Source organism: Crocodylus porosus, unplaced genomic scaffold, assembly GCF_001723895.1.
Source record: "Crocodylus porosus isolate Cpor-Errol unplaced genomic scaffold, CroPor_comp1, whole genome shotgun sequence".
Lineage (NCBI taxonomy): Eukaryota > Metazoa > Chordata > Crocodylia > Crocodylidae > Crocodylus > Crocodylus porosus.
Window position 1 is genome coordinate 83,912,091 of NW_017728943.1, and position 25,940 is coordinate 83,938,030.

Sequence of the window (25,940 nt, forward strand, 5' to 3'; positions counted from 1 at the left end):
CACGTTTCCGTAATCCCCACTATGTCCGGGCTGGTGTCAGCCAGCAGGAGGGTGAGTTCCTCCTGCTTGTTACCCATACTACGAGCGTTTGTGTAGAGGCATTTGAGGCCTCCTGTGGATGTCTGTACTGACCCCCTAGTCCCAGCGTTACCCTATCTCTTACCTGTTTATTCGCTTCGCTTGTTGGGCTGGGCTGGGCTGTAGTTGTGGGTGCTGTTTGGTCTGGCAGTCTGATGTTTCCATATTAATTTTCTATTTTTTTTTAGGGGTCCCACGGGCCAGATAAAATGGCCTGTCAGGCCGTATCTGGCCCATGGGCCGCATTTTGCCCACCCGTGCTGTAGCAGATGCAAAACAGAAATTTCAGAAGTGTTTTAACTCACATGGGTTGTAAAAGGCATGTATACGGTGTCTTTAAGAAGCTTTGGATTCTTTTCTCTGGGGATAGGGACAGACATTCAAAAAGCCCAAGCTTGAACTGATTCAGTGTTTGCAAGTTAGTCTAACCTGCAGAGAGTGAACTGGTTTGCGAGTGGACAGACGTTCAGCACATGCCTCCAGTGGCCCAAGCCAGAAGCCCGGGGCTGCTAGTGCAGCCCTCCCTTCCACAGGGAAGCTGAGCTGAGCAGGGGGAGCATGGCTAGGCCCCAGCAGGCCCGCCCCAGCAGCTCCATGACAGCCTGGAGCAATCTTGGCACAGGGGTCCCTGGCCCCAGAAGGGAAACCTTTCCTTTCCTCCCCCTCCCCCCACTGCCACAGGGCCAGGAAGGGGGCCCTGTTCAATGCTGAGGGGGCTCTTCTCCCTCTTCCTCCCCTGCTGCCACTGTGGGGTGGGGAGGGGGGCTCTGTGAGGCTGCCTGACCCCAGAGGGGGACTCTTCCCCCTGCTTCTCCCCCATTGCTGCAGGGTGGGGAGAGGGGCCTCTGTGGGCTGCTGTCCAGCCCCAGAAGGAGACTCTTCCTCCCACTCTTCCCCCCCCAGGGTAGGGGGAGGCTCTGTTCCGTGCTGGGGGGAACTCTTCCCCCTCCTCCTGCTCCCCCTGGAGGGGTAGTGGGAGTGCGGAGCTCAGCTGTGCAGGGGGTGAGGGTGGGGGCTGTAGGAACCCACACACTCCCCCATGGTGTGCAGGCCCCGCTACCTGGCAGCAGCAGCAGGTGGGGACATCAGGGCACTAGTGCCTGATGCAGGCACAGCACTGCAAGGAGGGAGCAGAGCTTGCCTTATCCCCGAGGCTCTGCTCCCTGCACCTGTAGCTCCAGCCCTGGCAGTGGGGGAAGCCCCACATTGGAACCTCCTGTTTCCCGTGCTCCCAGCCTTGCAGTCTCTGCACTGTGCCAGGAGTGGAGGGAGTCCCATCCCCTGTTTTGCCATGGAGTCCAGCGCAAGGCTTCCCTGTGCAAGTGCAGAGCTGTAGGTGTTCAGCGTGGAGCCCTGGGGATAGAAGCGGCCAGGCAGGCTGCATGGGGCTGTGTTCCTAGCCCCCAGTGCAGCACTGGCTGCCTCTGTTGCAAGGGTTCCATGCTGTGGGCCTGCAGCTCCACACTTGCACAGGGAACCCCCCACAGTCCCTGACATCCCCACCTGCTGCTGCCAGGTATCAGGGGCTGCACGCCATGGGGCGAGTGTGGGGGTCCCTGCACATCCACCCACACCCTGCCTATCTGAGCTCCACACTCCTGCTACCCCTCTGGTGGGAGGAGGAGGAAGGGGAAGAGTCCCCCTCCCCACCCTGCAGGACAACCATTAAGAGGAAGGGGGCAGGGAGAAGGGTTAATTCCTCCCTCCATCCCTTCCCTGCAGCTGGGGTCTGCCAGCTCCAGGGGCCACTGCTGCAGCCCCCTCTCCTCTACTCCCCTCCAGACAGGGAGACCCAGGCTCAGGTGGGGGAAGAGGGGAAGGAAGAAAGAATTAACCCCCTCCCTGCCCACTTTGCCTTAGCCAGGGTATGCCCACCAGTGTCTCTGCTAGGGCTGGTCCCTGCTTCAGCTAGAGAGCGGAGGGGAGGGGCCAGCCCCACTGTGGAACAGAGAGCCCCACCCAGCCCAGGGAGCATTCTGGGATGCTGGGGGTGTTTGCTTTATCTTAAACCAGCAAGGGGTCTGGGATAGACATTGCATAAACTGGTTTGAACCATATCGGTTAAGTCTGATACTATGTTCAACCAGGTTTATCTCACACCAGTTCCGGCCATTTTGAAACTGGTTTATGTGCACTGACTGTCTGTTCTGTTACAGGTTTATAGAAGTTTCTGATCACTTAAATCAGTTTATGCATAATGTCTGTCCCTAGCCTGGGTGATTTAGTACCCTACTGTTTACATTAAGTATTTTTTGTATCAAAGAAAAGAGTTGTGTGATTTTTTTTTAGAAGACTGTAAATAAAACGTATTGCATTATGGGGAATACTTAGTGTGAATACTTAAAAATACAAGGTCTGATTCTTTTCTCATAGTAGTGGAAATCAGAAGCAACTTCATAGAAGTCAATGGAATTACAGCTAAAGTAAAACTTTTGGAACTGAGTGCAAAATCATGTTTGTCCACCAGAGACAAAAGTAGCCATGGTTCCTGGGTACCCAGGGTTTCAAGTTGAGTCATACCAAAAAACATGAAGTCCAAAATTAATGAGGAAGAGAGACTCTGTTGTGGATTTCAGAGGCTTTAAAATGCTGGTGGGGATTGTTCTGTCAGTGGGTGCAGTCAAAATACAAAGAGCAACAGAATCAACATGCAAATAAGCATCTCTATAGTTGGAGTTTGATTTTTTTTCAAAAGGTCTGTGAGATTTTTTTCTACAAAAATAGCTTGCATAAGTGAAAAAGCGTTTTTACAGAAAAATTGCTTTGTTCAGTATGCTTCTGACTTACTACATGTCCAACTTTGTTCCTTCAAACCATTTAACAACAAAAACCAACAACAAACCACACATACGATTTCAGAGGAGATTTCAACTGAATGTTTGTTTACCAGGGACTTTTAAGACAGTATTTGTGTGTAGCACCTCATTCATTAGATCTCTGATAATGCCTGCAACACACTGATAATATCTGCCAGTATTCTTGCAACACTAACATTAATGAGAGAAAATTTCCCCTCTTCCAGTCTGTTAGCATTTGGTACCATAGAGCGGCTTGTGCACCAATCAGTTTCATGCTCACATTTCTTGCAACAATATGATGTTGTCACCTTAATGTTCTGTTACAGGAAAATTTGTCCTAACTCATTCTCCAGGCACAATAAAAGTAGCAGTGGTCAGATATTTCCTACTACTCTTAACGAGGGTTTGACTTGAAACATACTTAATTCATTCTCCATTCCTGAATTAGAACAATCATCCTTGTTGACCAGTCAAGACCATTTTCTTGATAATAAAGGATTGTGAGATTTGGAAAGTGTAATGTTAGGAGTGCCAGGAGCTTCTTGGCGAAAAAGTAGCTCCTAGATTGTGTCAATATTTATTATCGTATTAATGTGACAAATAAGGGAGGCAGTTGCATCAGCTGAAAAAGGTTATGAAGTCAAGACTGGTGACAGATATAAACCAGAGCCTTGTGCTGTTCTCATTAAAATTTAAAGCAGCTTCCATTGCCTTTAGGATTCTAGCAGGATCCGAAGCAGACACAAAGTGACTCATATGCTCTTTAGACAATTTTAATTACATGGAGGTACCACCTTTTTGTACTACCATGTCCTACTCTGGCCATGTAAGGGAAAAAGAATATATGAAAATTTAAGGCAGGATAAAGTTATTGCAAACAAAATTAAATAATACGTTTGAGACAAACTATAATAACATCAGACAGCAGTGGACAGTACATGTATAACTGGTCACAAAAAATACTGCTCGATTAACTGAAATAAAGTTCATGATTAAATAATAGAAGATTCTCATAGTACCTAGGCACCACAGAATAAAATAAATTTTTGCTTTTTCTTGGGCAAATCCTGACCTGGTTTAGATTGACTTAAATGGAGCCAAGACAATTTAAACCACCTTATTTTTTTTTTTTAAATCAAAATTAAATATTTTCTTCTTTTAAAAAAGAATAAATCTTATTAAAAAAATTAAATCTGAAAGTATGACAACCTGTACCAAGACCTAAACTTATTTATTAAGATAACTTCAAAACTAAAAAGCATGGTGCGTCAATAACCCCTCCTCAAATTCAGTAGTGTATGGATGTAGACAGGTGCTAGGGGCAAGGCGGAAGGGACAACTCTGGTTGCCACCAAGATCATGGATACCAACACACGGCTGCCAGCAGCAATTGCTTTTCTTTGCCTCCTCCCCCTGAACTACTTCCAGTCCACTTCTGGGTCCACTGGGGAGCACATGGGGGGGGCCCTGGCGCCCCCCTGGGTCAGTGAGGCACCAGTCACAGAGCCAGGAGGATGCGGGGGGGGAGGGGGTGCAGCATGCCCCCTGGAGGACCCGGAAGGGGACTGGAAGTACTTCCACTCCCCTTTCTGGTTCACTGCCAAGCACGTGGAGGGCCCCCCTGCACTCCTGTGGGATGCTCCAAGTGCCCCAGCATCACAGCATTCACAAACTGTGCTGGTACCTCAAGGTATGTATGATGTAAAAATCACAGTTCGTTTCTTTGGAGGCTCATGAATAATAATTCCAGGCACACATTCTTAGTAACACAAAAGGTATATATTTGCAAATAGGGTCAGAGAGAGAAGACAAAAGACCACACTCTCGGCCCCCGGGGAACACTTCTCAGCAGGCTTTATCCCCTCTCTCCTGAGCACATGTGCAGAAGCAGGAACTCTTACAACTCATTTCCGGTTCATACAAACATATATGAAATGACGTCACGTCATCCGTCACATGTGCATTATAATTAACTACTTAAGTATGCGGGGCGGATAGGTTTATATGCATTAGCTAATTGCGCTTGCTCAGAAAGTACTTCAGGTTACAAAAAGTTCAACCCCCAAGGACAGGATCATTAAAAATGGCAATTACTCTTATCTTGCCTGAGCAGTGTGGGGAGCATGAAAGGAAGTGTGATTTAGTGTAACAAAGAGATAGTAAATTTGCAGAACAAAGAGAGAGTGATACCTTAATACAAAGAGCCCTTAGTAGCTTCTCCTCCAACCTCCCCCTCTCCCACCAGGGAGAGCTGACAGCTGTGCCGTTCTAACAACACTATTGATAATGCATTTTTAATAATATTTCTAACATGCAGAAAAAACATTTAAAGCTGTATCTATGGCTGCATCACTGATTCTCTGAATCAGCATTGAATCTTCTGATTGGATTCGGCCGAATCAAAATCACTGTCCCCAATTCGGGCCAAATCCTAATTGAACAGGGCCTGCTTCGCATACCCCTAACATTCAGTCTTCATTGTCTGCAACTACAGGAGATGCTTTACTGCTCAGTAGAGCAAATTACTTCTCAGTATGCATCACTGTGTACATGTGCAGATGCTTACTGAACAGTAATTTGCCCTACTCTGCAGTTAATTTACCACCCAAGTAGTTACTAAAATTAAAAATCAGGTAGGAAAGGTTGAGCTCAAATAATTCTAAAACTTTAAGTGCCTAAAATCTGTTCCTGTGTCCTTCAACACAGATAGCTGCTGAACAGATTTTCTAAAAACACCTAGCAGTATGACTTCTGGTACCCCTCACTCCTGACTCACAGCCCCCTGTTTTCCCAGTGTTGCTAGTGCCTCTTACTCCTAAACCATAGTCCCCAGACCCCCAGCTCTGCCAGTGCCCTGCACTCTGGATCTGCACCTTCCTGCCCCTCCCCGAGCCCTGCTGATGCCCTTCACATCCAACCCTCAGCCCCCTGTCCCCCAGCCCTGCCTGGGCCCCACACTCCAGACCCACAGCTCCCTGTCCCCCCCAGCCCTACTGGTGCTCCTCTCTCCTGACCTGCAGCCCCTTGCCCCCCAGCCCTCTTAGTGTCCCTGACTCCTGATCCACAGCTCCCTGCCCTGCCAGTGCCCCTCACTCCTGTTTTGGTCCCCGCCAGCCCTGCTACCCACACACATGCACTCTCTCTCTCTCTTACCTGGGAGAGATTTACCAGGGCTCACATGCAGAACATGTGACCTCTGACAGCCAGTTACCTTGCCTACTGCTCCCAGCCCCAAGCAGCCATGCTGCTAGTGCCCAGGAAAGCAAAGGCAGAGCAAAAACCTGGACATTTGATCGTGTTTTAAAAACCCTCTTGGACACAAGAACGGGGGGGCAAAAAAGAGGATGTGTCTGGGAAAACCCAGACATATGGGCATTCTAGCTTTAGTACTTTTACCAGATACTGAGAATGAATCTCTTATTAGGAAAATAGTGTGTGGAAATGCACATGAAGATAAAAATGAATTCTTCACTTCAAGTTTTTCCAGTTCCCAATTTGATTCAAATCAGTGATTTGAAAATTTCATTTAAATCAATCCACCCTCTTAGAAGACAGCTGCGTTCTGAATTACTATGCTTTTCAAGCTCAGGTGTGTATGCAAGGCCATGTATACTGTTTTCAGATGAAAGCTTTAGGACTGGCCACACTTTTGTTTTCTATTTTAGAAGGAACCATACTTGTAACAGGAGGGCCTTCTCAGGGCCAATTTGCCTTTGGCCCACCCGTTCCTGGGCCAACCTCCTGCCTTTCTCACCTGCCACACTTTGTTGTTATCTAATTAATTATCTTAATTAGACAGGAGGCTGCCCATTTTCTTGCCCCAATGCCTGGGGCACTATCTGCAGCTCCGTTCCTCCCCTACACTGCAGCCCATGCCTCGCAGATGGCATCCATAGTTCTTACCGTCACCGACCCCACACTCCTCCAATCAGGACTCCTCTAAGATCCTTCCATTCAGGCACCCCATCCCATCCTCATTCAGGGCTGCCTAGCTCCCTGAAACTATTACCCCTCTCAGGCATGGTCCCCCCAGGACCTTTGGCCACACAGGCCCTGGCCTCGCCTCCAAGGCCAGTCAGGAACCCCAGGCCCTCAGCTCTAGGCACCCCTCACAGTGGGCCCTGGCCCTTTTGACTGGTCTGGTCCTGGCCCCAGCACTGACTAGTCAAGGGTACTCTACATCAGGCCTCTGAGTCTCTAGCCCTACTCTTCCTCCCTTACCTCCAGGAGGATGCAAGAAGCCTCACAGCCAGGCAATGTTGCTGCCCGGGCTGCCAGCAGGGAACTGATCTGTTTATATAGGCAGCCAGGGATCTAAAATGGCTGCCGCAATCAAGTACCTGCTGGCTGCTTGGCTCAGGTCTTAAAGTGGCAGGCACAAACAATGCCCTGCCACAATACTGTACATAGTTCGTACTGTTCTGATCTGTTTTTGTTTTCAGTTTAGATGCCGTATTCCATGCTGCGTAGTTCAAGCTGTAAAACTTGACTCTGAATAAGTAAGTCCTTTTTTCACAATACAATGGCTTCTTATTGTACATTAAGGCAATCAGGACCTGGATACTTGACTATTTTACATTAAAGATTTTATGTGATAATGAATCTCTCTAAGACTTAAAATGAAGTCAGATAAATAAAACAACTTTTAAATGAAATACATTTTATTGCTATATGTACGAAAGTATATAATAAAACCTTTTAATATATATTGTGAAACAAGTTAGTTTGTTTTTCTGTAAATAAACTTGAAATTAGCTTTCAAGCAGAAGTGTCACAAACTATAAGCAACTTTAATTACATTTCTCTGTTTTAACCAATTATAATACAAAGCTTTGGGTTTGTCACCACCTTGGACAAAATATTTTCCGAGATTTTCATGCTCCTGGGGTAAGGTGCCTAAATGTTAGGTGTTGTGACAACAAGGTCAATTTGGAGCTAGACCTTCACGGAATTTGTAGAAATGCCTACATGTGTTACATGTTAATTTCTCACTGAAGTCAATGGGAATTCAGGTACTAAGCAGGCTTTACAAAAGTGTTAAATGAATTGGGTGCATGTCTGTATCTTCTAAACCCTATTTCTAAGACTTGGACTCCTGGGCCATTTTGAAAAATTTTCTCCATGCTTTAGCAGTTAAGAGAAGTGTATTCTAATCCTGATTCTAACACTGGATTACATGGGACCTTGGGGCTTTATATCTCATTCTAATGGCTTTTGATTTCCTATCTCTAAAGTAGGGATACTAATGTTTACCTACTGCACAGTGGTGCTGAGAAATATAAATAAAGAATGTTTGGCATGACCAATATAACTTAACTAAGATTTTCAAAACTGGGTTCATAAAGTCTATACTTAAATATGTGAATAAGTGATGCGTTTTTCAAAAGTGACTATCTAAATGTTGTGCTTAACAATTTTGAAAGTCAGGCCATTTTTTTTAGGTGCCTGAGTAAGGACTTATGATGCTAATTTTGGACACCCATTTATGAAAGACTTGGCCCATGTGGCTTCACTCCTCATGAGAAACATGCTGCTTTCAAAGTCTTACTGGCAAAACATTGTGCTCCACACCCTGTCTGTCTGTCTATCAGCTAGTGGGCCATGCACATTTTAAAAGTTATATTCCTAACATGGTGTTCTCTGCACATTATCTGCTATAATTGATATTAGATTATATTGTATTTGCTATCAAATGTAGCACCATGCACTCCTAAATTTTCAAGGGAAGAATCAATAATCTTCTTGGCAGCTACAACATACAATAGATCTAGAGCTAAAATATTCTGTTTTCTCAGTGGATTTTATTAAGAAGAACAGTGTTCACCTTATTCAAAGAATGGGAATGGTCACTGTAAAGCAGCTAGTGGATGACCTTTTTGCTAGCAATGTCCTGTCTGGTGAAGAAATGAATACTATTGTTTGTGAAAAGACTCAACAGGATGCTTCAAGAATGATGATTTACATGGTTTTGAATAAAGGTTCAGAAGCCTGCAGAATTTTGGTTAAAGCACTTGAGAAACAAAACCCTTTCCTCTATCAGGAATTGTACGGATACTGTAAGTACTAAAGTTTATCTGTAGTGCTCATTGTTTGTTTATCTCATGCCAAGAGTTAAATGATTTTAGGAGGCAGCCATCCGAACTTGCAATACACTAATTTTTTAGATATGTATATTCTGATCCTTTTTATGGGATATAATCATTCATCAGAGAGAATTAAGCATTGAAAACTCCTATATTTTATGCAAAAGTGATTTTAAAAAAAGGAAACAATAACATCCTCTGAAAGGTCCTCAACATACTGAAATCCTTTGTAATAAATGGCATATAGTTCTTCAAAGAATGAAATGCATCTGATCATTTGGAAGATGTTTGCAGGGTGAGACAATGAGGTGAACGCATGATTGCAGCTGATCACTTTGTTGTCAGCTGCAAACATTTTAAAGCATTTAAACCTAGCTGGTAAGGATCTAATATTAGGAGTTGTTGGAATTAACAGAAGTTGCATATGTTCTACTCTTACTGAAACTGTTGGGATTTGGGAGCAAGTGTCAAGGCATGAACAATCTTCTGTTTCAGTCTTTGGCAAAATTCTTACTGACTTCAATGGGAACAAGGTTATGCCTTAAAACAGTGTTTGTCAGACTTTTGACAGAGGAGTTCCCCTGCAGGAAACTGAACAAATAGTGCCCCAGCTACAATCTCAGATTTTTTATTAAAGGTCTAACCATCTTAATTTACATATTTTCCCCACACATCCAAGCTGGTGTTTCACACAACTCCGGAGGGGTATGCCCCACCCTTTGCAAAATACTACTCTTTAAAATTATCTCTGAGTTAGCTCCCTTTTCTTATTTTGCATACGTTCATTTTAGCTGCATTTGCACCTTCTAGGAAAACTTGGCAAAAATTTAAAACAAAAGAAAAATTAAAATTGTTGTCTGCAAAGGATCAAGCTTCCTGGATTGCATTACATTTTTTTAACTGCAAGGAGACCAAAGAGAATCAAAAAAGTTTAGCTGCAAACCTGAAGAAAATGAGGGCAACTCCTAAACTGAAGTGTTCCAAAGTTCACTTAGTCCAGGAGCAGACAGAATACTGCCCGCAAGCCAAATCTGACCCACCAGGCCATTCTATCTGGTCCACAGGGCCCTCCACAAAACAATTATTACTGGCTCACAGCTGCCCCTTGGAAAGTCAAAAACAGTTGGGCTTTCAGAGATGGCATGCCATTGGACCAGGAAGGCTTTGTGTCTCCACCTCCGTGAGGTTCCCCGTACTCCAGCTGGAAGCCCCATGTGGAAGCATGGAGCACAATGGTGCACAACTGGACAACTGGTGAGTGGAGAAGGAGCTCCTGCCTGCAGTGCTGGGAGCTCCATGTGCTGGCACAGAACCAGCCCCACTGGCCCAATAGCACACAGCTCCTGGAAGGAGGGCCAGGAGCCACATGTGGCAGCATGGAGCCTACCCGGCCCAATGGCACATGTGGGTGTGGAATTTGTGTGGCGGTGTGGGGTTTGTGGGTGGGAGTGTGTGTGGGGGATTTGTGGATTGGTGTGGGCCCCCGCACCACATGCCCCCCACATGGCACACAGCTCCCATTGCTGGTAGCAGCAGCGGCAGCAGGCAATGGCCCCTCAGGGGACTCATGCCACATGGCTCTGGCTGACTCCTGGGAGCTGTATGTGGTAGCATGGAGCCAGCCTGCTGGCATGCACCTTTGGGGCAGACCATGTTGACTCTGTGCCAGCATATGGGGCTGTGAGCACTGCAGCCATCGGTCAGGGCTGAGCCAACTCCATGCCTCCATGTGGAGCTTGCAGCATTCCAGCAGGGAGCTGCACATGGTTGGCATGAAGCCAGCCTGGCCAAGCCCAGTGGTGCACTCTTGTGGATGCAGTGCCAGGAGCACCACATGAAGGCATGGAGCTCCCCACCCCAACCTTTACGGTGCATGGACCAGGAGCTGTGGGGAGTTGTGCCATCAGGCCAGGTGGGCTCTGTGCCTCCACATGGAGCTCCAAGCACTGCAGCCAGGAGTGTGCACCACTTGACCAGGCTGGCTTTGTGCCTCCATGTGAGGCTCCCCACTGAAATACTCAAAGCCCCACATGGAAGCACAGAACTGACCCATTGGTGTACTGCTCCCACCTGCACTACCAGGAGCCCCATGTGTTGGCACAGAGCTAGACCAGTCTGGTCCAAAGATGTGCAACAATAGGCCAAGTTGAGCTGGCTCCATGCTGCCACATGCAGATCCAGGGACTCAATTGCAGTTGTGTGCCACCAGGGGCTCTGCCTGCCACAGGTCACAAGTGCCCCGAGGGCCCGCCACCTGCTGCTGCTGCTACCACCAACAGTGTGGGAGGGCACACACAGCCACACCCCCCCAAACTCCCCTGCAAACCTACCCACACACCTTCCACAAACCCCACACCCTCCTCTTATACTTCCCCATGAACCCCACACCCACCCACCTGCACACACTCCCACATCCCCCACAGACCACCCCCCCACAAATCCCAAACCCACACATGCACACATCTCCACACCTCTTCACAACTACTCACTCCACCACAAATCCCCTCACACATGCACAGTCCACACCCACCTCCCCAACCACACCCCAAACCTTGCACACATACAATATAAAAGAGTAAGGCTTTATTTTGAGCTATTATGCAATCACCTCTATTTATACTATGGGAACGCACGGGACAAAATCTTTTTTGAAATAAAATTAAAATATGTTATAGTAGATGTTTGATTTTTAGTATATGATTTGGGTTTTTTTTCTGGTTCCAATATAGCACCCACCTCCCCAGGAGTACTTCCGGGGCAAGGGGAGGGACTTCCAGTGGCAAAGGTCAGGGGTTAAGGAGTGGGACTTCCAGTCACAAAATAGCGACCAAGGGGCAGGGCACTCGTTAAGGGGTAGGGCCCTTGACAGCTCACCAAAAATCATTAAGCGGCCATCCAGCTGAAATAATTGCCCACCCCAACCTAGTCCAAATTTCAGGTGCTATCAGTTGCTCCTAAATAACCTTTCAGATCCATTTGCTACTGTTTCATGAACAAGTAAATCCTATTCCCATCAGATACTTGTCTGTGTTCACACAGATACACCTATATTCACCCTTGAGCAGAGAATCAGTTTAAAGGCTCCTCAAGTAAGGACTGAAGTGGAACTGATGGAGTTCACACTGGGTGCATTTACAGGAGACACTTTATTCTACATGAGACTAATCTAATGAGTAGAAAAGCTTCATCATTTACACATGCACAGCATTTACTGCACAGTAAATTAGTCTACTGCACAGTTTGCTAGTACCTGTAGAAACAGGTAGATTAGCCGCACCGTAGTTACTGTCCATTAGCGCATGTGTAGGTGCTAACTGGGAGCTTTTGCTGCTGCCTAGATAAGCCCCCATGTGGGGGAACCTGTGCCGGCTGCAGGGTCAGCTGTCTCCTGGCCCCATACATAAGGGGACCCATTTCCATATGCACAGAGCCAGGAGAGCTGTGAGGCTACAGGGGCAAAAGTGCATGGGACAAGGAGACAGCTGCCCCTGCAGCCACACAGCTCTCCCTGCCCCATGCACATTGGGACTGGCCTCCATGCCCCCTGCTAGCCCCTGGCTTTGCACCTGGGGGAGCCCAGAACTCCCCCTGGCTGGCACAGTGGGTCAGAGAAGGGCAGAAGCAGTCTTGGACCGGGCTGCTTCTTTTGGGTGCAAATCTGTGCCTGACAGGGTACATGTGTAGACATGTTCTCAGGATCAGTTTACTGTGCCTTTTTTACTATACAGCAACCTTACTGCACATTAATTGAACATGTAGACACACCCACCGTGCTGGTCTTGTGCATAAGAGTGATTTGATCACTTTGAGTTAAACCTAGTCTATTGAATGGACAAGTAAAGCAAATCATGTCTCTGACTTATCACCATTTCGTCTATAACCAACATGCAAATTTAGCCAGGTTTTCTGCAGATCAAATTTTAAATGCAATTCTAATCCACAAAACCACTGATTTATTTAATTCAGCCTATATATGCTCTGTTTGTTTTAGGTATCACTAGCCAAGTGAAACCAGACTTGGATGACTTGGCTCAGGATTTAATGGACTTGTATCTATCTCCTTTCTTCCAAAAATTTCATCCATTGGGCACTGATATTGACATCATTTTTGATTTGAAAACTACCTTTACAGACATCTTGCTTTGGAATAAAGATACACATAACACCAGGAAAGGGCAACTCACTTTAAGCATCCTTTTGGGTGAATTAAAAACGCCCTGCATAATAGAAGGTGAAGCTGGCAAAGGCAAAACAACCCTTATGAAGAGAATTGCTGTACTATGGGCTTCTGGGAATTGCCCTGCTTTGACTCATTTCAAATTTGTTTTCTTTATCAGCCTGAGCAGTGCAAAAGAAGGACTTTATGAAACTGTATGTGATCAGCTTCTTACAGTTCCATATACCATACCCAAGCAGGACTTCATGAAGATGTTGCTGGGACTAAGACAAAAGGTTCTTTTTCTATTAGATGGATATGATGAATTCAGGCCCTCAACCTGCCCAGAAATAGAAGCAATGATTAAAGAAAACCACAAATTCAAGAATATGGTCATTGTTACTACCAGGACTGAGTCTATTCATAAGGTCAGACAGTTTGGTTCACTCATTGCTGAAACAGGAGATCTAACAGAGGAGAATGCTAGGCAGCTCATTAATAATGTCTTGGAATATGAGCTGGCCAAGGGTCTGCTAATTCATCTAGAGGAAACTAATTTCATGAAGAATCTTTTGAAGACACCACTCTTTGTTGTCATTGCCTGTGCCATCCAAATGGGTGAAAATAATTTTAATCCAAGCACACAAACAGCACTTTTCTGCACATTGTATGACCTGATGGTGCAGAAAAATAAGTACAAGACAGAAACAATAACAGCAAATCACATTAAACTGAGCATAAATCATTGTGGAGACCTAGCCCTAGATGGAGTACTTGACCAAAGGTTTGATTTTCAGTCTGAGGATTTGTCCAATATCAAAGAAGAAGTACTGCTGGCTTCAGGTCTTCTAAATAAATACACAGCTCAAAGGCTAATGCCAGTGTATCGATTCTTTCATAAATCCTTTCAGGAATACACTGCAGGCAGGAGACTCTGCAGCCTATTGACATCCTCCAAGGACACAGAGGTGGCTAGAGGGTTTAGTTACCTACAAAAAATGGACAATATTTCAGATATTACCTCTACTTACTGTAATTTACTTCTTTATACCTGTGGATCCTCTGTAGATGCTACTAGAATAGTTATAAAACATCTGACAGCAGTCTATCAGCGTGGAAGTCTTTTTGGTCTGCCTTCACTAAGTGATCCATCTTTGGAAGGAGAACCTGAAAAGGTGGAAAATGCAGAGCAGCATGAAGTTTTGCAGGCAACTAACCTGAATTCTTTTGTGGAATGTGTCATTAACTTATTTTATGAAAGTCGCTCAAAATCATGCTTGAGTGGAGAATTTGAAGAATTCTTTCATGGTAAGAGACTATATATTAATACTCAAAGCATCCCAACATACCTCTTTGGGTTTTTTAAACACTTACCTAATTGTGTCAGTGCACTGGAACTCATTAAATTAGATTTTTTTGGAAATTCCTCACTGGATAACATGGAAGATGAGAACACAAGAAATCCCCAAATTTATATCCCTGAAAAGGCTGTCTCCTTGTTCTTCAAATGGAATCAGAAAATCAGGGCTTTAGAGATTACACTCCATAATTTTAACAAGTTAAAGAAAGATGATATTAAGTATCTAGGTAAAATATGCTGCTCTGCCTCAAGTCTCAGCCTGCAAATCAACAGAAGTGCTGGCATTGCAGGAACATTGAAGAAAGTCCTTGAAACCTGTAAGAATATGCAAGACCTTATTGTAGAATCCACGCCTCTTACCACAGAAGATGAACAACAAATCATAGCAATGACAAAGCTGAAAGAAATAAATATAAGAGATCTGCAAAGCAAACATCTAGAAGGTACAGTATTGTGATCTGTGTGTAGCTAGTGCAATCTCTGGGAATAATGTGGACCACAACATGTAGCTCACTGACACCTTTTTCTTTAATGTGGAAGATGTCTGACTTTGATCATTATGGGAACTACTAATATCACTGGACCACACTTCCACATTCAAAATGAAGTTGACTGTAGTCTGTTGTATGCTTAGCCTTTGCACTCTTGCAAAGTGTCATTTCAGCTCCTTGTTGGGCAAAGATTCAGTATTCTTGCTGTAAGATTGTTCAAAATCTCTGTAACACTGCCCTTTAAAAAAACCCTGGATGTTTATTTACACAAGAGATACATAGATAGGATTTTTACATAGGAAAGATTTTTTACATTTTGGAAGATCACCAGTACAAATAATCTAGAGTAAATGATGATAAAGTCTGTATGTAGATGAAACAATTATACTTTTTGCATAGTTTCATAGTAGCTAGGGTCAGGAGGGACCTGAACAGATCATCTAGCCTGACCCCCTGCCACAGACAGGAATGAATGCTGGGTTCACAAGACCCCAGACAGGTGATCATCCAACCTCCTCTTGAATTTGCCCAAGGTAGGGGCAAAGACCACTTCCCTGGGAAGTTGATTCTAGATTTTGGCCACCCTAACTGTAAAATATTGCCTTCTGATCTCCACCCTAAGCCTATCCTCCATCAGCTTATTACCATTGTTCCTTGTCACCCCAGGTAGTGCTGGGGAGAAAAGGGCTCTACCTATTTGCTGTTGATCTCCCCTAAATGAATTTGTAGGCAGCCACCAGGTCCCCCCTCAGGCTCCTCTTTTTGATGATGGCTGCTGCATATCCTATCATAGATATTACTATTTCTTTACCTTTACCTTTAGCTTTCACAATAGGTTCAAAGATTTTAAAGCCAACAAGGGACTATTATGATAATCTTGTCTAACCTTTTCCAAAATATAGGCCAGTGGCTTTCACAAAGTAATTCCTGCATCAAACTTAGAATTTCTGGGTAAGCAAGCACATACATTTTACAAAAATGTCCAGAATTAACAACTTCATATGGTAGACTATCTGCTATACCAAAGACCACTTTGATGAGTTGTTCCATTAATTAATAACATTTCTAATGCTGAATACATTTGAAAATACTCCCTTCCTCTCAAATTTGCAACCCAGCACTAAGGGACAGGAAATAACAAGCCCCAAGCACAGAAAAATTGCACAGGTTCTTTAGTGTAAGGTGTCTGGTTTTCTGGAATTAGGAGAGGGACATACTCATTGCTACAGGATGTGAGGCCTACCTAACACAAGAGCCTTACACAATTAGAGCATGGCAGAAAATAAGTGGGGGGCTGCTGCAGCATAGACCCACTAACTATTGTGCTCCAAAGTCTCTTTCATTTTGATTTACATCTTTGAATAGATGCAATTTTCAAATATACACACTCTCAAAAGTTTCTGCATCTATTATACATCTAATATGACATTTTACTCATATTTCCTGCAGAAACCTGAAAGTCTGCAATAGGGAAAAGCATTATTGTCTGGTAATAAAACAGTGCATATGCTTGAGTATTTTAAAAAAAAAAAACTTGAACAAATACTAAACAGATTTTAATCAGAATGTGAAAAGGAACACCTTCCATCTGGGTTATATTTTGTTGCCAAATTGCAAGTTCCTGACAATTTCTATTAAAACACTAGGGGCATTTTTACACATGGATGTGCTGCAGCGCTGGGCACTTTAAAAAGCACCCTGCACTGCAACGCTTGCAGTTGTATAAGCAGTGAAATCTGCGCCAGTGCTGAGAAAATGGGGTGACGGTGCATTTTTGAACTAAAACACATCAGAGGTGTTTTAGTTCAAAACCGCGCTGCTGCCATTTTCTGTGCAAAAATAAAAATCTCATTCTCAGCCAGAAACCAAAGGTGTCTGAAAACCTGACACTTAAAAAAAAAAGGTCTAAACACCTAAAAAAAAAAGTCCTCTATTGAACTGGCACACTTATGCAGGACTTAACCACAGGCATTACTGTTTCTGTAAGATAATATCTGAAGCACTATATATGCTGTCATGTGTAAGAAGAGATGGTAATGAATTACAATTTCAACAGGAATCACAAGTTTCCATTTTCAGGTTATTGCTTGTTTAAAACTTAGTTTGAATTTTGCATTAGCACTTTCTAATTTAATCAAAATTTAATTTGCTAGAAATCTGCAGTCTCTTGTCAGAGATTGTACTTAGAATCATATTTGGAAACAGCTTTTTTGTTTACTTTTTACAGGAACTGTTGTTACAGCACTATAACTTGACCTGCAACTAAGTTTGTTACAGTACAAAAAATGGCAATGTGACTTACTAATTTATGGTTCTTTTCTGGCAGGTGGACTTATTGATGGAATACACAACCTAATTAACATTGAAAAGCTCATCTTTGACAATATAAAGATGAATGAGAGCGATGCTAAAAAATTAGGTAATACACACTTCAATATTTCACACAATAATTATTTGCTTTTCAGATACTGAATGTATAGACAGTTGGCCTCACATTCCTGCACTGTGAGGACCTGAATATTCTATCATCTGTTGATAGCAAAGTCATTTCTTCTACATGTGCAATAAGGTCTTGATTTGACCTGCATGACCTTAGGCTCCTGGCACATGTTCATTTTAAGGCACCATGGGACCTGATCCCCAATCCCGACAATCATTCCTCCTGGCATTCCACATGTGACATGGCAGGTGATTGTTAGCCCTAGCCCCAGGATAGCACCAGGGCTGTTTTAGGATTGGGGCTGGGACTGTTGAAGGGCTTTACTCCAGGGAGTTTAAACCCTGCACCTGACAGTTTCAGTGTCCAGCAGCAGTTCAGTGGGACTACGAATTGTGGGATCATGATTTAAAGTCACTAGCAGAGTGCTTCTCCCTCTGGGAGCCTCTAAACCCCATCCCCAGGAAAAAAGGGAGCTGCATGTTCTTGGGTTTAAAGTCCCCGGAAGGGGAAGCCCTTCCTTCTGCACACCAGGGAATTTGGTCAGGGGAGGTTAAACTCCATAGCAGGGGAGTCCTTCCTGCCAACAGAAGCCCTAGTTGGAAAACTGGGGCTGCCCTGGTAGCTGGTGCCAACGATCTGCTGATTGTCAGCACTAGTTCTGGGACAGCCCCTGGGACAAGCCATCTGTTTAACTTAAAGTACCCTACAAACCAGCCATACAAATATTCTACATTATACATGGAAATTTTTATGGCTGGTTTGCCATTTTATGATGCCTTAAATTGGATGCATGCATAGTTTCCTTGCTATTGATTCTGCAATTAACACATTAATTGTGGCATAAAAGTAACATGTAAAGGAACCCATACTGTTATGAGGTATTAATGTCCTCCAAATAATATATGCCATAGTCAAACAAACATAAAGGGTCAGATCCTTTTCTTTCCTGCACTTTTGCATCTTCCAGGATGGGACATTATGTCAAAGACAATGAAAGGCACTTCTTCCCCATAGAAAAGGTCCAGGTTTTCCAGAGGTTCTAAGATATTGCCAGGCAGAATGATTTTGCAGTGGCCAAGGCTACTTTCATTGATCCTCTTTATATTCTTTGGAATTAGATTTGCGGGGAGAAAGGTATTTACAGCTGGCTGTCAACAATAAATGGAGAACTTCTTTGACTAGACTTAGAACCACACAGATGCCCACAGCCCACATAGACTTTCCATTCCAAGGGCTAAAAGATGTTGCCCAGCCTGTTTAGAAGTTTTGGAAGACATTATTCATTATGTCTTAGAATGCCCTCTATATAATGACATAAGGAAAAATATTTATCACCATTCCTGCAGAAATTTATATACTTCTCAAATAGAGAGAAATTAATACGGCTCCGTCAGCAAACAGATCCATATTTAGTAAACCATCTTGCAATTTTTGCTTACAAGGCTGAAGTGATCAGAGCTAAACATTCTTTGTTGTTCATATGACTGGTAAACTTTATCACTGTATTTGCTTTTTTACTGTGTTAATTGTGGACCTATGCACAACATTTTTATAGATTCATGATCTGATTTATCACCATTTTTGTATTTGATTATACAGGTTTCCCTCATTCTATGTGTGTTTTGAATGTGGGAATTTGCTCTTATGCAATAACCCTTTCTATACCAAAAACTGTTATATGTGAGGTAAATTCACTCTTATGCACTCGGTGTGATGGAAGCCCACAGTCAGCTGCTTTGTGCAGTGTATTGTGGGAGTGATGTGCACCAAAATATAGTCTCCTGTGTGGATCTGTGTTCCTCGCTCATTGTCTGCGACATGTTTCTGTAGCATTATGGTAACATTCACCACCACCCTGTGCTTGTGTGTACTGTCTGCTGTTGGCAAGTAGCAAAATTGTCTTGTAAAAATGGATCTGGAGGTCAGTACAGTTGAGGTTTTGGAACATATCCATATTTGTTTCATTGTAAAGTGGGTTCCCTATATGTAAATTCAAGTTATGTGCTGTTTTCCAGGAACACATGTACAACATAAAGCAAGAGAAACTTGTATTAATTCTATGAGTAGGAATAATGTTTTTATAATGGTTGGCCCTATTTTATTATTATATTTGCATTTCTGTTATTTTTGTATAAATTTATATTATGGTTATATGTCATGTTGTTTTTGGGAGCATGGCTTTCAGCCAGAATCCTTAATAAATTAAATTGAATTGAACTGAAGGGTTGGATCCCTGGGGCTGGCCAGCCTGCTTAAAATGCAAGTCAGGAGGTACCAGGCATGGCTTGTGAACACTGAGATGGTGGGGCAGATGGAGTGTCCCATGGGGGTGGGGGAGGTCCACCATGTGCTTGGTGGGAGACCCAGAAGTGGACCAGAAGTATGGTGACTGGTGCCTCCTGGGTCTGGGGAGTCACCTGGGGTTCCCCTGTGGCTGATTGCCAAGTCGGGGGGGCACAGGGGAGTCTGCTGCAAAGCACGTGAGGGGCTCTCCCCTGTGCTCCTGTGGGATGCTCCATCTGTGCCACCATCTCAGCGTTCATGAGCCATGCCTGGTACCTCAAGGTACATAGAAAAAACATATAAAGCTATGTCTATGGCCAAATCGCTGATTCTCCAAATCAGAATCAAGTCTTCAGATTCGGCCAAATCAGATCAGGACAGTGATCCAAATCAACGAATCAAATCACTGTCCCCCCAGTTGGGCTGGATCCGAATCTGAATCGAATACTGCCCACTTTGCACACCTCTATTATACAATATAAACATAAAAGTAGTAGTGATATGACTTATGGATTAATTTCTACTTTTTTCCTCATTCAAAACATCAGTAAACAAATATTGGAACAGGGTGTTCTTAGCACCTTTATCGGCTTTTTCTCATTCCATTCATAGCTGAAGGCATCAAGCTTTTGAAAAAGCTGCATTTGTTGCACTTGAGTCATTTGACTGATGTTGGAGATGGAATGAGGTGCATTGTAAGAGCCATCTCTGCTGAACTAGGTGATCTTGAAGAAATCCATCTAGTTAATTGTTGTCTCTCTGGGGATGCTGTGGAAATATTGGGTGAGTATAGAAATGCTGGTATATGCAACATGAACAGTAGGAGATGAAAATAAAAAAGGAACTGTACAGAAAGAGGAATACAAATAGGGATGAGTATAAAGCAGCATTTCTTAAATTTGTAGACCCAAGGCACTCCTCCAAACTTTTCTGAATTTAAGGGCACCCTGTTTCAAAAAAAATTTCACTTGTTTGTTGACTACATAAAAATAATAGAGCACTTCTTTTATTACAAACAACTCAGAAAGACTACAGCAGGGAGAATGTTCTGGCACTATGGATTCTTGTTTGAAATCTGAGTTTATCTTGTGAAGCACATATAGGCGTTTGCATATGTAACAGTGCTAATATTGTGCAGCATCCTGCAGCACATTTAAAAGAATTTCTTGGGATCCTAGGGTACTGTGACACCCCAGTTGAGAACCACTAGCATAAATAGTGCAAGCATGGAAGGGAAAGGCAAAAGTGCAACATGAATTTCATTTAGCAAAGGACAAAAGACAACTGGGCTGTTTTCTATCCATAAACTAGAAATGAGGAGCAGGCAAACTAATGTTCTAGTCCATTTATAAATAGGAAAGGAGAGCAAATAACAGATGAGGACAGAAGATTGAAGAATCAATCTTATTTTTTGGTTGAGTCTTCACAAAAAGGTGAATTATGATCAAGGAAGTTAATTTTAAGAAGTAGATAGGAGTGCAGGCAGGAGTCTGGAAAGAACAGAGGGTATTTAGATACAGATACAGTAGATGTATTAAACTTGGCAGAAATTGATTAAATGAACCCTACAGTAAGTACTTAAGGAATTAGACGAAGCTATTTCTAAACCACTGGCAATTGTCTTGAGAATTCTAGGAGGACAGGGGAGGTCCCCAAGTACTAGAGAAGGGCAAAAAAAGTTGCTAGCTGTAAAAAAGGTTTAGAAAGAAAATTCAGAATATTATACACTACTCAGCTTAATTTCTAGAAATCTTCTGAGCTAGGGACAGGCATTCAAAGAGCCTGAGCCTGAATTTATTCCATCTTTGCAGGTTAGTTTAACCTGCATAGATTGTACCAATTTGCTAGTGGATAGACATTCACTTTTGATTCAGGAAATGCAGGCACATGCCTACAGTGGCTCAGGGCAGAGGCCAGGGACACTAAAGTTAGCCCTTCCTTCCTTTCTACAGTACTGAGCTGGGGCGGGGGCTGTGTGGCCAGCCTTGGCAGGATGCTATGATTAGGGAGAGGTTTAAATTCCCACTCTGGCCTGCACAGTGCCCAGCTGGGGTGTGCCTGACGTGGGAGGGGAAGCATCCATTTTCAGGCTTTTCCCCCCAGTCCCAGCTTAAGGGGCAGGGAATGTTGCCAGACCCCGGCCCCAGCTAGCACTGTGAGGCAAAGGGTGGGGGAAGGAGGAACTGCTTGTGTGGACTGCGTGCATCTGTATTATCCTGCTAGCTAGTGCTCTGTATTTGCTGACCGCATGGACAGGTCCCATTCATTGCAAACCAGGTAATTTTTCACATCTTTCTCTGTCCCCTATTAAACACTAACAAATTGTGGGACAGGGAAGCTGCACTCTAACCAGGCTCAGTAATTGATGGATGGAAGCAATCACCAGCATTATTTGCTGCATGGTGAAACTTCATTTGATGTAAGAGTTTCAGGGTGGGAGATGCCTCTGGCTTTGAAGCAAGCCAGCAGCCACCAGCCTGCAGGGAACTTATCAAAGCACAAAGCTTATCAGCCCATCAAGAAAACAAAAGCCTCTCACTCATTAGTTCAAGCTCTTCTTACCACAGGACACAAGCATTTTCAAAGGCGTTTGCAAGCCACTGGTTTCTTGCTCAGGAAGAAAGGAGGGAGGGGGGCTCGCTGACAGACATTACCAGCTGACCTTCTTATTAATTCCAGAAAGCCCTAAGTGGAGACTGCCTTTGTTCTGTCTTTGTTCCAGTGAAATTGGAGATACACGCATAGACACCTCTCAGCATTAGCTAGCATGAAGGGTGGTGTGGCTGAGGTCCATGCTGCTGGGGTCCCTGCTGTGGGAGAAGGGTGGGGGGAAATCTCTGCTTGAGCAGCAAGTGGCAGGGAGAAGAGGGAGGGCAGAGGGAAGCCTGGCAGATGCTGCTATGCCCCTGCCAGGCAGACCCCAGCTGCTATGCCCCTGCCAGGCAGACCCCAGCTGCTGTCTCCACTCCCTTCTCAGCCAGAAGTTTCATAAACCTGTTTGACCCAAATCAGTTTAGTCTGATACTACATCCAACCTGGTTTATCATTAAACAATTTCAGCCATTTTGAAACTGGTATATGTGCATTGAACTTACGTTCTGTTACAGGTTTAAACCAGTTTCTGATCACTTAAACTGGTTTATGTGTAACTTGTGTCCCTAGCCCACAGGAGGAAATGGTACAATCAATTCATAAGTACCTGAAAGCTAACAAGATGCATGGACAGCCTGGCCTTTTCCAGTTGCATAAGGAAGGGAGTATGGCCTGGACCCAGCTGAGCAGGATAGAGGGAAGGGGTCATGGGGGGAGACTTAGCTCTAACCAGCTGTACAAGGGGAAGAGGCATGGCTAGCCCTATGGGAGGAGGGGGGCATGGCCTGGTGGAGGGAAGGGGGAAAAAGGGGCGTGGTCCAGTTCAATGGTGGGGAAAGGGATGCAACCTGGCTCCAACCCAACTATGCAGAGGGTAGGGGACATTGCCCGGCTTTGATCTGGTCATGTAGTGGGGAGGGTCATGGCCTGGTTCCGACCTACTGCTCAGAGCTTGAGATTTTGCAGTGGGGAAGGGGTGGCAGTATTAACTGCCACTCGTCTCCTGCTGTCAAATTCCTGACCCATGGGAAGCCCCACAGGCCAGATTTCAAGGCTCCACAAGCCACATTTGGCCTTCAGGCCAGAGGTTGAGCACCCCTGCCGTATATAGTTTTGGGGACCATAGATAAATTGGTGAGAGTCCAGGTAGAGCATAAATAAGTGGTTTAGAAAACATGAAAAATGGAAGAAAATTGGGTTGGCTTTGTCTAGAAAAGAGGAGAGAGATGGGGGCGGGGGGGAAATATAACAAAAGGCTGTTATAAACATGTTGGTGATTGATAGTTCTCTGTGACCACAAGGGAGTCACAAAAAGAAATCAGCTTAATTTGCAACAAAGAAGATTTAGGTTAGATATTAGAAAGGACTTTTTAACTGTTATGGTGATGAAACACTAGTACAAGAATCTGACTGCAATTAAAACAGCAATAATAAGTTTTTTTCTTTATATCTCTTAGCTCAGAATCTTTGTAATTTACCAAAACTGAATGTACTTGATTTATCTGAAAATTATTTGGGAAAGGATGGAAAAGTTGCAGTTCACAAACTAGGTAAGACAGAAGATTTCTTTTGATGAAAAGTTAAATTGAGGGATATACCTCATGTTGGGGTCTGTACAGGTGGTTATAAATGAATTAATTTCTAAGTGAGAAATAACTCTAGAATCATTCCATCTCAGTATAGCAGGTTGCATTACACGGGGTGGTAGGTGACAGATTATGAGTGCAACTGGCTGCTTTGTTTGCTCAGTCATTCGTTGCTGAGGCACTTAGAGCATGAAAGTCAGTGTAATTTAACTCTCTTCTATGATTTTACACTGAACTGTAACAATCACTAAAATTACATTTATCATTTTATATAGCTAACAGCTTGAACATCCTTCCAAACATGAAAGTGCTGATGCTTCCTTGGGGAGATGATGTGAATGTCTGCCTGAGTGATCTGCTAGTGCAGCTCAAAACAATGCCACAGCTGACAAAACTCAGATTGAAGAGATGGAGCCTTACTGATGTTGAGGTTAAAGTTCTCGGTAAGTACAATTACTGCAGAAGGATGAAAGCTGGACAAAAGCAGAACAAAAATAAATACTGGTAAATCAGGAAGCCTCAAATGATGTGAAATGAATTGAAAGTTAAGTAGGAACTCAGTTTCATGATTTCACATTTCTATTGTTAGTGGTTTCTAATAATAAAAATGAAATAACAGTGGGTTTCTGTGGGATAGAAATAAAAATGCAATTTAATTAAACCAATTGCATAAGCAGTGCAAGGGACCCTAAAACAGCTGGAGACTGTTGGAGCAGAATTTCCTGTCCACTAACAGAAGCAATTGTTCCATCTCCTGCACCAGCCACAGAGGTGAGACAAGTGTAGGGCTGAGTGGGGTCCCAGTATGCCTTATCTTCCCTGACCTGACATCTGTAACAGAGCTTATCCCAGTGGCAAAGTTAGGTCAGACCTCTTGCTGAGCTAACACTCTGCAGGAGGCAACAGCTGAGGATCAGAAAGCTGCACCCAGTTTCCTGAAGCTGCCACTGTCCACTACATCTGAGCATAGCAAAGGGAAAAGCAAAGTTGAAATGAATGACAGTTTTCCATGGCCCTGACCCTGTAATGTTTTGTGCACTGGTGGACCCTGGCATGAATATGTAGAACAACTGAAGTCAATTAATCTTTTTGTGGGTAGAAGGATCCCATTTTACTCAGCAAACTCTGTGTTTGAGACTTAATGAATAATAGTTTGGGATTGGTATGAGTAACACAGTGAGGCCTGTGGACATTGATACTTTAGCTTTGATAGTTCTTCACGCAGAAAACCCCCCAACATGTAAGCCTACTTCTAAGTCCAAGTCAAGACTGAAATTTTTAAGCATGCATTAGGTCCTCATGGCTTTAGAGCATGTGTTCAAGTGTTGCCCTAAATAGGGATTGTTTTCTGAACTGGGGGCTTAATTAAAGTCATATCCAGTCACTTTTTAATGTATACTTATATATGTTCACAGGTACATTTTTTGAGAAAACACCATTGGAAGACCTTCAGCATTTAGACTTGGCAATGAACTGTGTGACAAGTAATGGCTGGCTTTCTTTCATTCAGGCACTGGTAAATCTCAACAAATTGAGATTTTTAGACTTTAGCAGCAAATGTGACTTGGTACCTGACCCACTGTTAATCTGCAAAATGAGCCAAGTGCTAACTACACTGAATTACTTAAAAGAGATACGGTTGACTGGCTGGAAGTTAGATGACCACGATCTGGGACTTATTAGTGATGCAAAAGTGAGCTGTGGCAAAGAATTTCAGCTAGTGAATTCTTAAACAAGGCCAGCCTCAAGTGAGAGCAGCAACTTAAGCTCTTGTACTTTGATAACCTCTCTTACGCATGGCCATGTCCTAGTTCAGCAGCTCCAAGGCTGACTGAATCTCCCATCTGTCAGCAAGACTGGAGAGAGAAAACCCTAATCAACTCCTCTGGCAGAAAGAATAAGGAAGGAGAGAACACATAGACTGGTCACCTTCTGTCAGATTGACACCCTGCACATTGGAAACTGTATTTTTAAGTGTTTTTTAGGTGTATGCACATTTTGTGGGTCCATTTTTAGCACTGCTGCTAATTATGAAATTAATTGAAAGTTCTTAATAAAAAGACAGAAGTCCAG

The 25,940-nt window shown here is 43.8% G+C and overlaps 1 protein-coding gene across 2 annotated transcripts in view; it reads left to right on the top strand.

Annotated features, from left to right (window-relative positions):
* NLRC4 (NLR family CARD domain containing 4) overlaps window positions 1–25,940 on the top strand; it is a 26,273-nt gene extending 333 nt beyond the window's left edge. Inside the window, exons 2-9 of one of the 2 annotated variants that reach the window (XM_019549712.1) lie at window positions 7,324–7,375; window positions 8,672–8,932; window positions 12,951–14,918; window positions 17,293–17,385; window positions 20,302–20,472; window positions 23,739–23,831; window positions 24,143–24,310; window positions 25,283–25,940. In XM_019549712.1, coding sequence (XP_019405257.1) covers window position 7,375; window positions 8,672–8,932; window positions 12,951–14,918; window positions 17,293–17,385; window positions 20,302–20,472; window positions 23,739–23,831; window positions 24,143–24,310; window positions 25,283–25,599 — 3,072 coding nt within the window. In that variant the 5' untranslated portion in view covers window positions 7,324–7,374 and the 3' untranslated portion in view covers window positions 25,600–25,940. The remainder of the gene's footprint in view (window positions 1–7,323; window positions 7,376–8,671; window positions 8,933–12,950; window positions 14,919–17,292; window positions 17,386–20,301; window positions 20,473–23,738; window positions 23,832–24,142; window positions 24,311–25,282) is intronic. The other variant, XM_019549713.1, reaches the window with a different exon arrangement.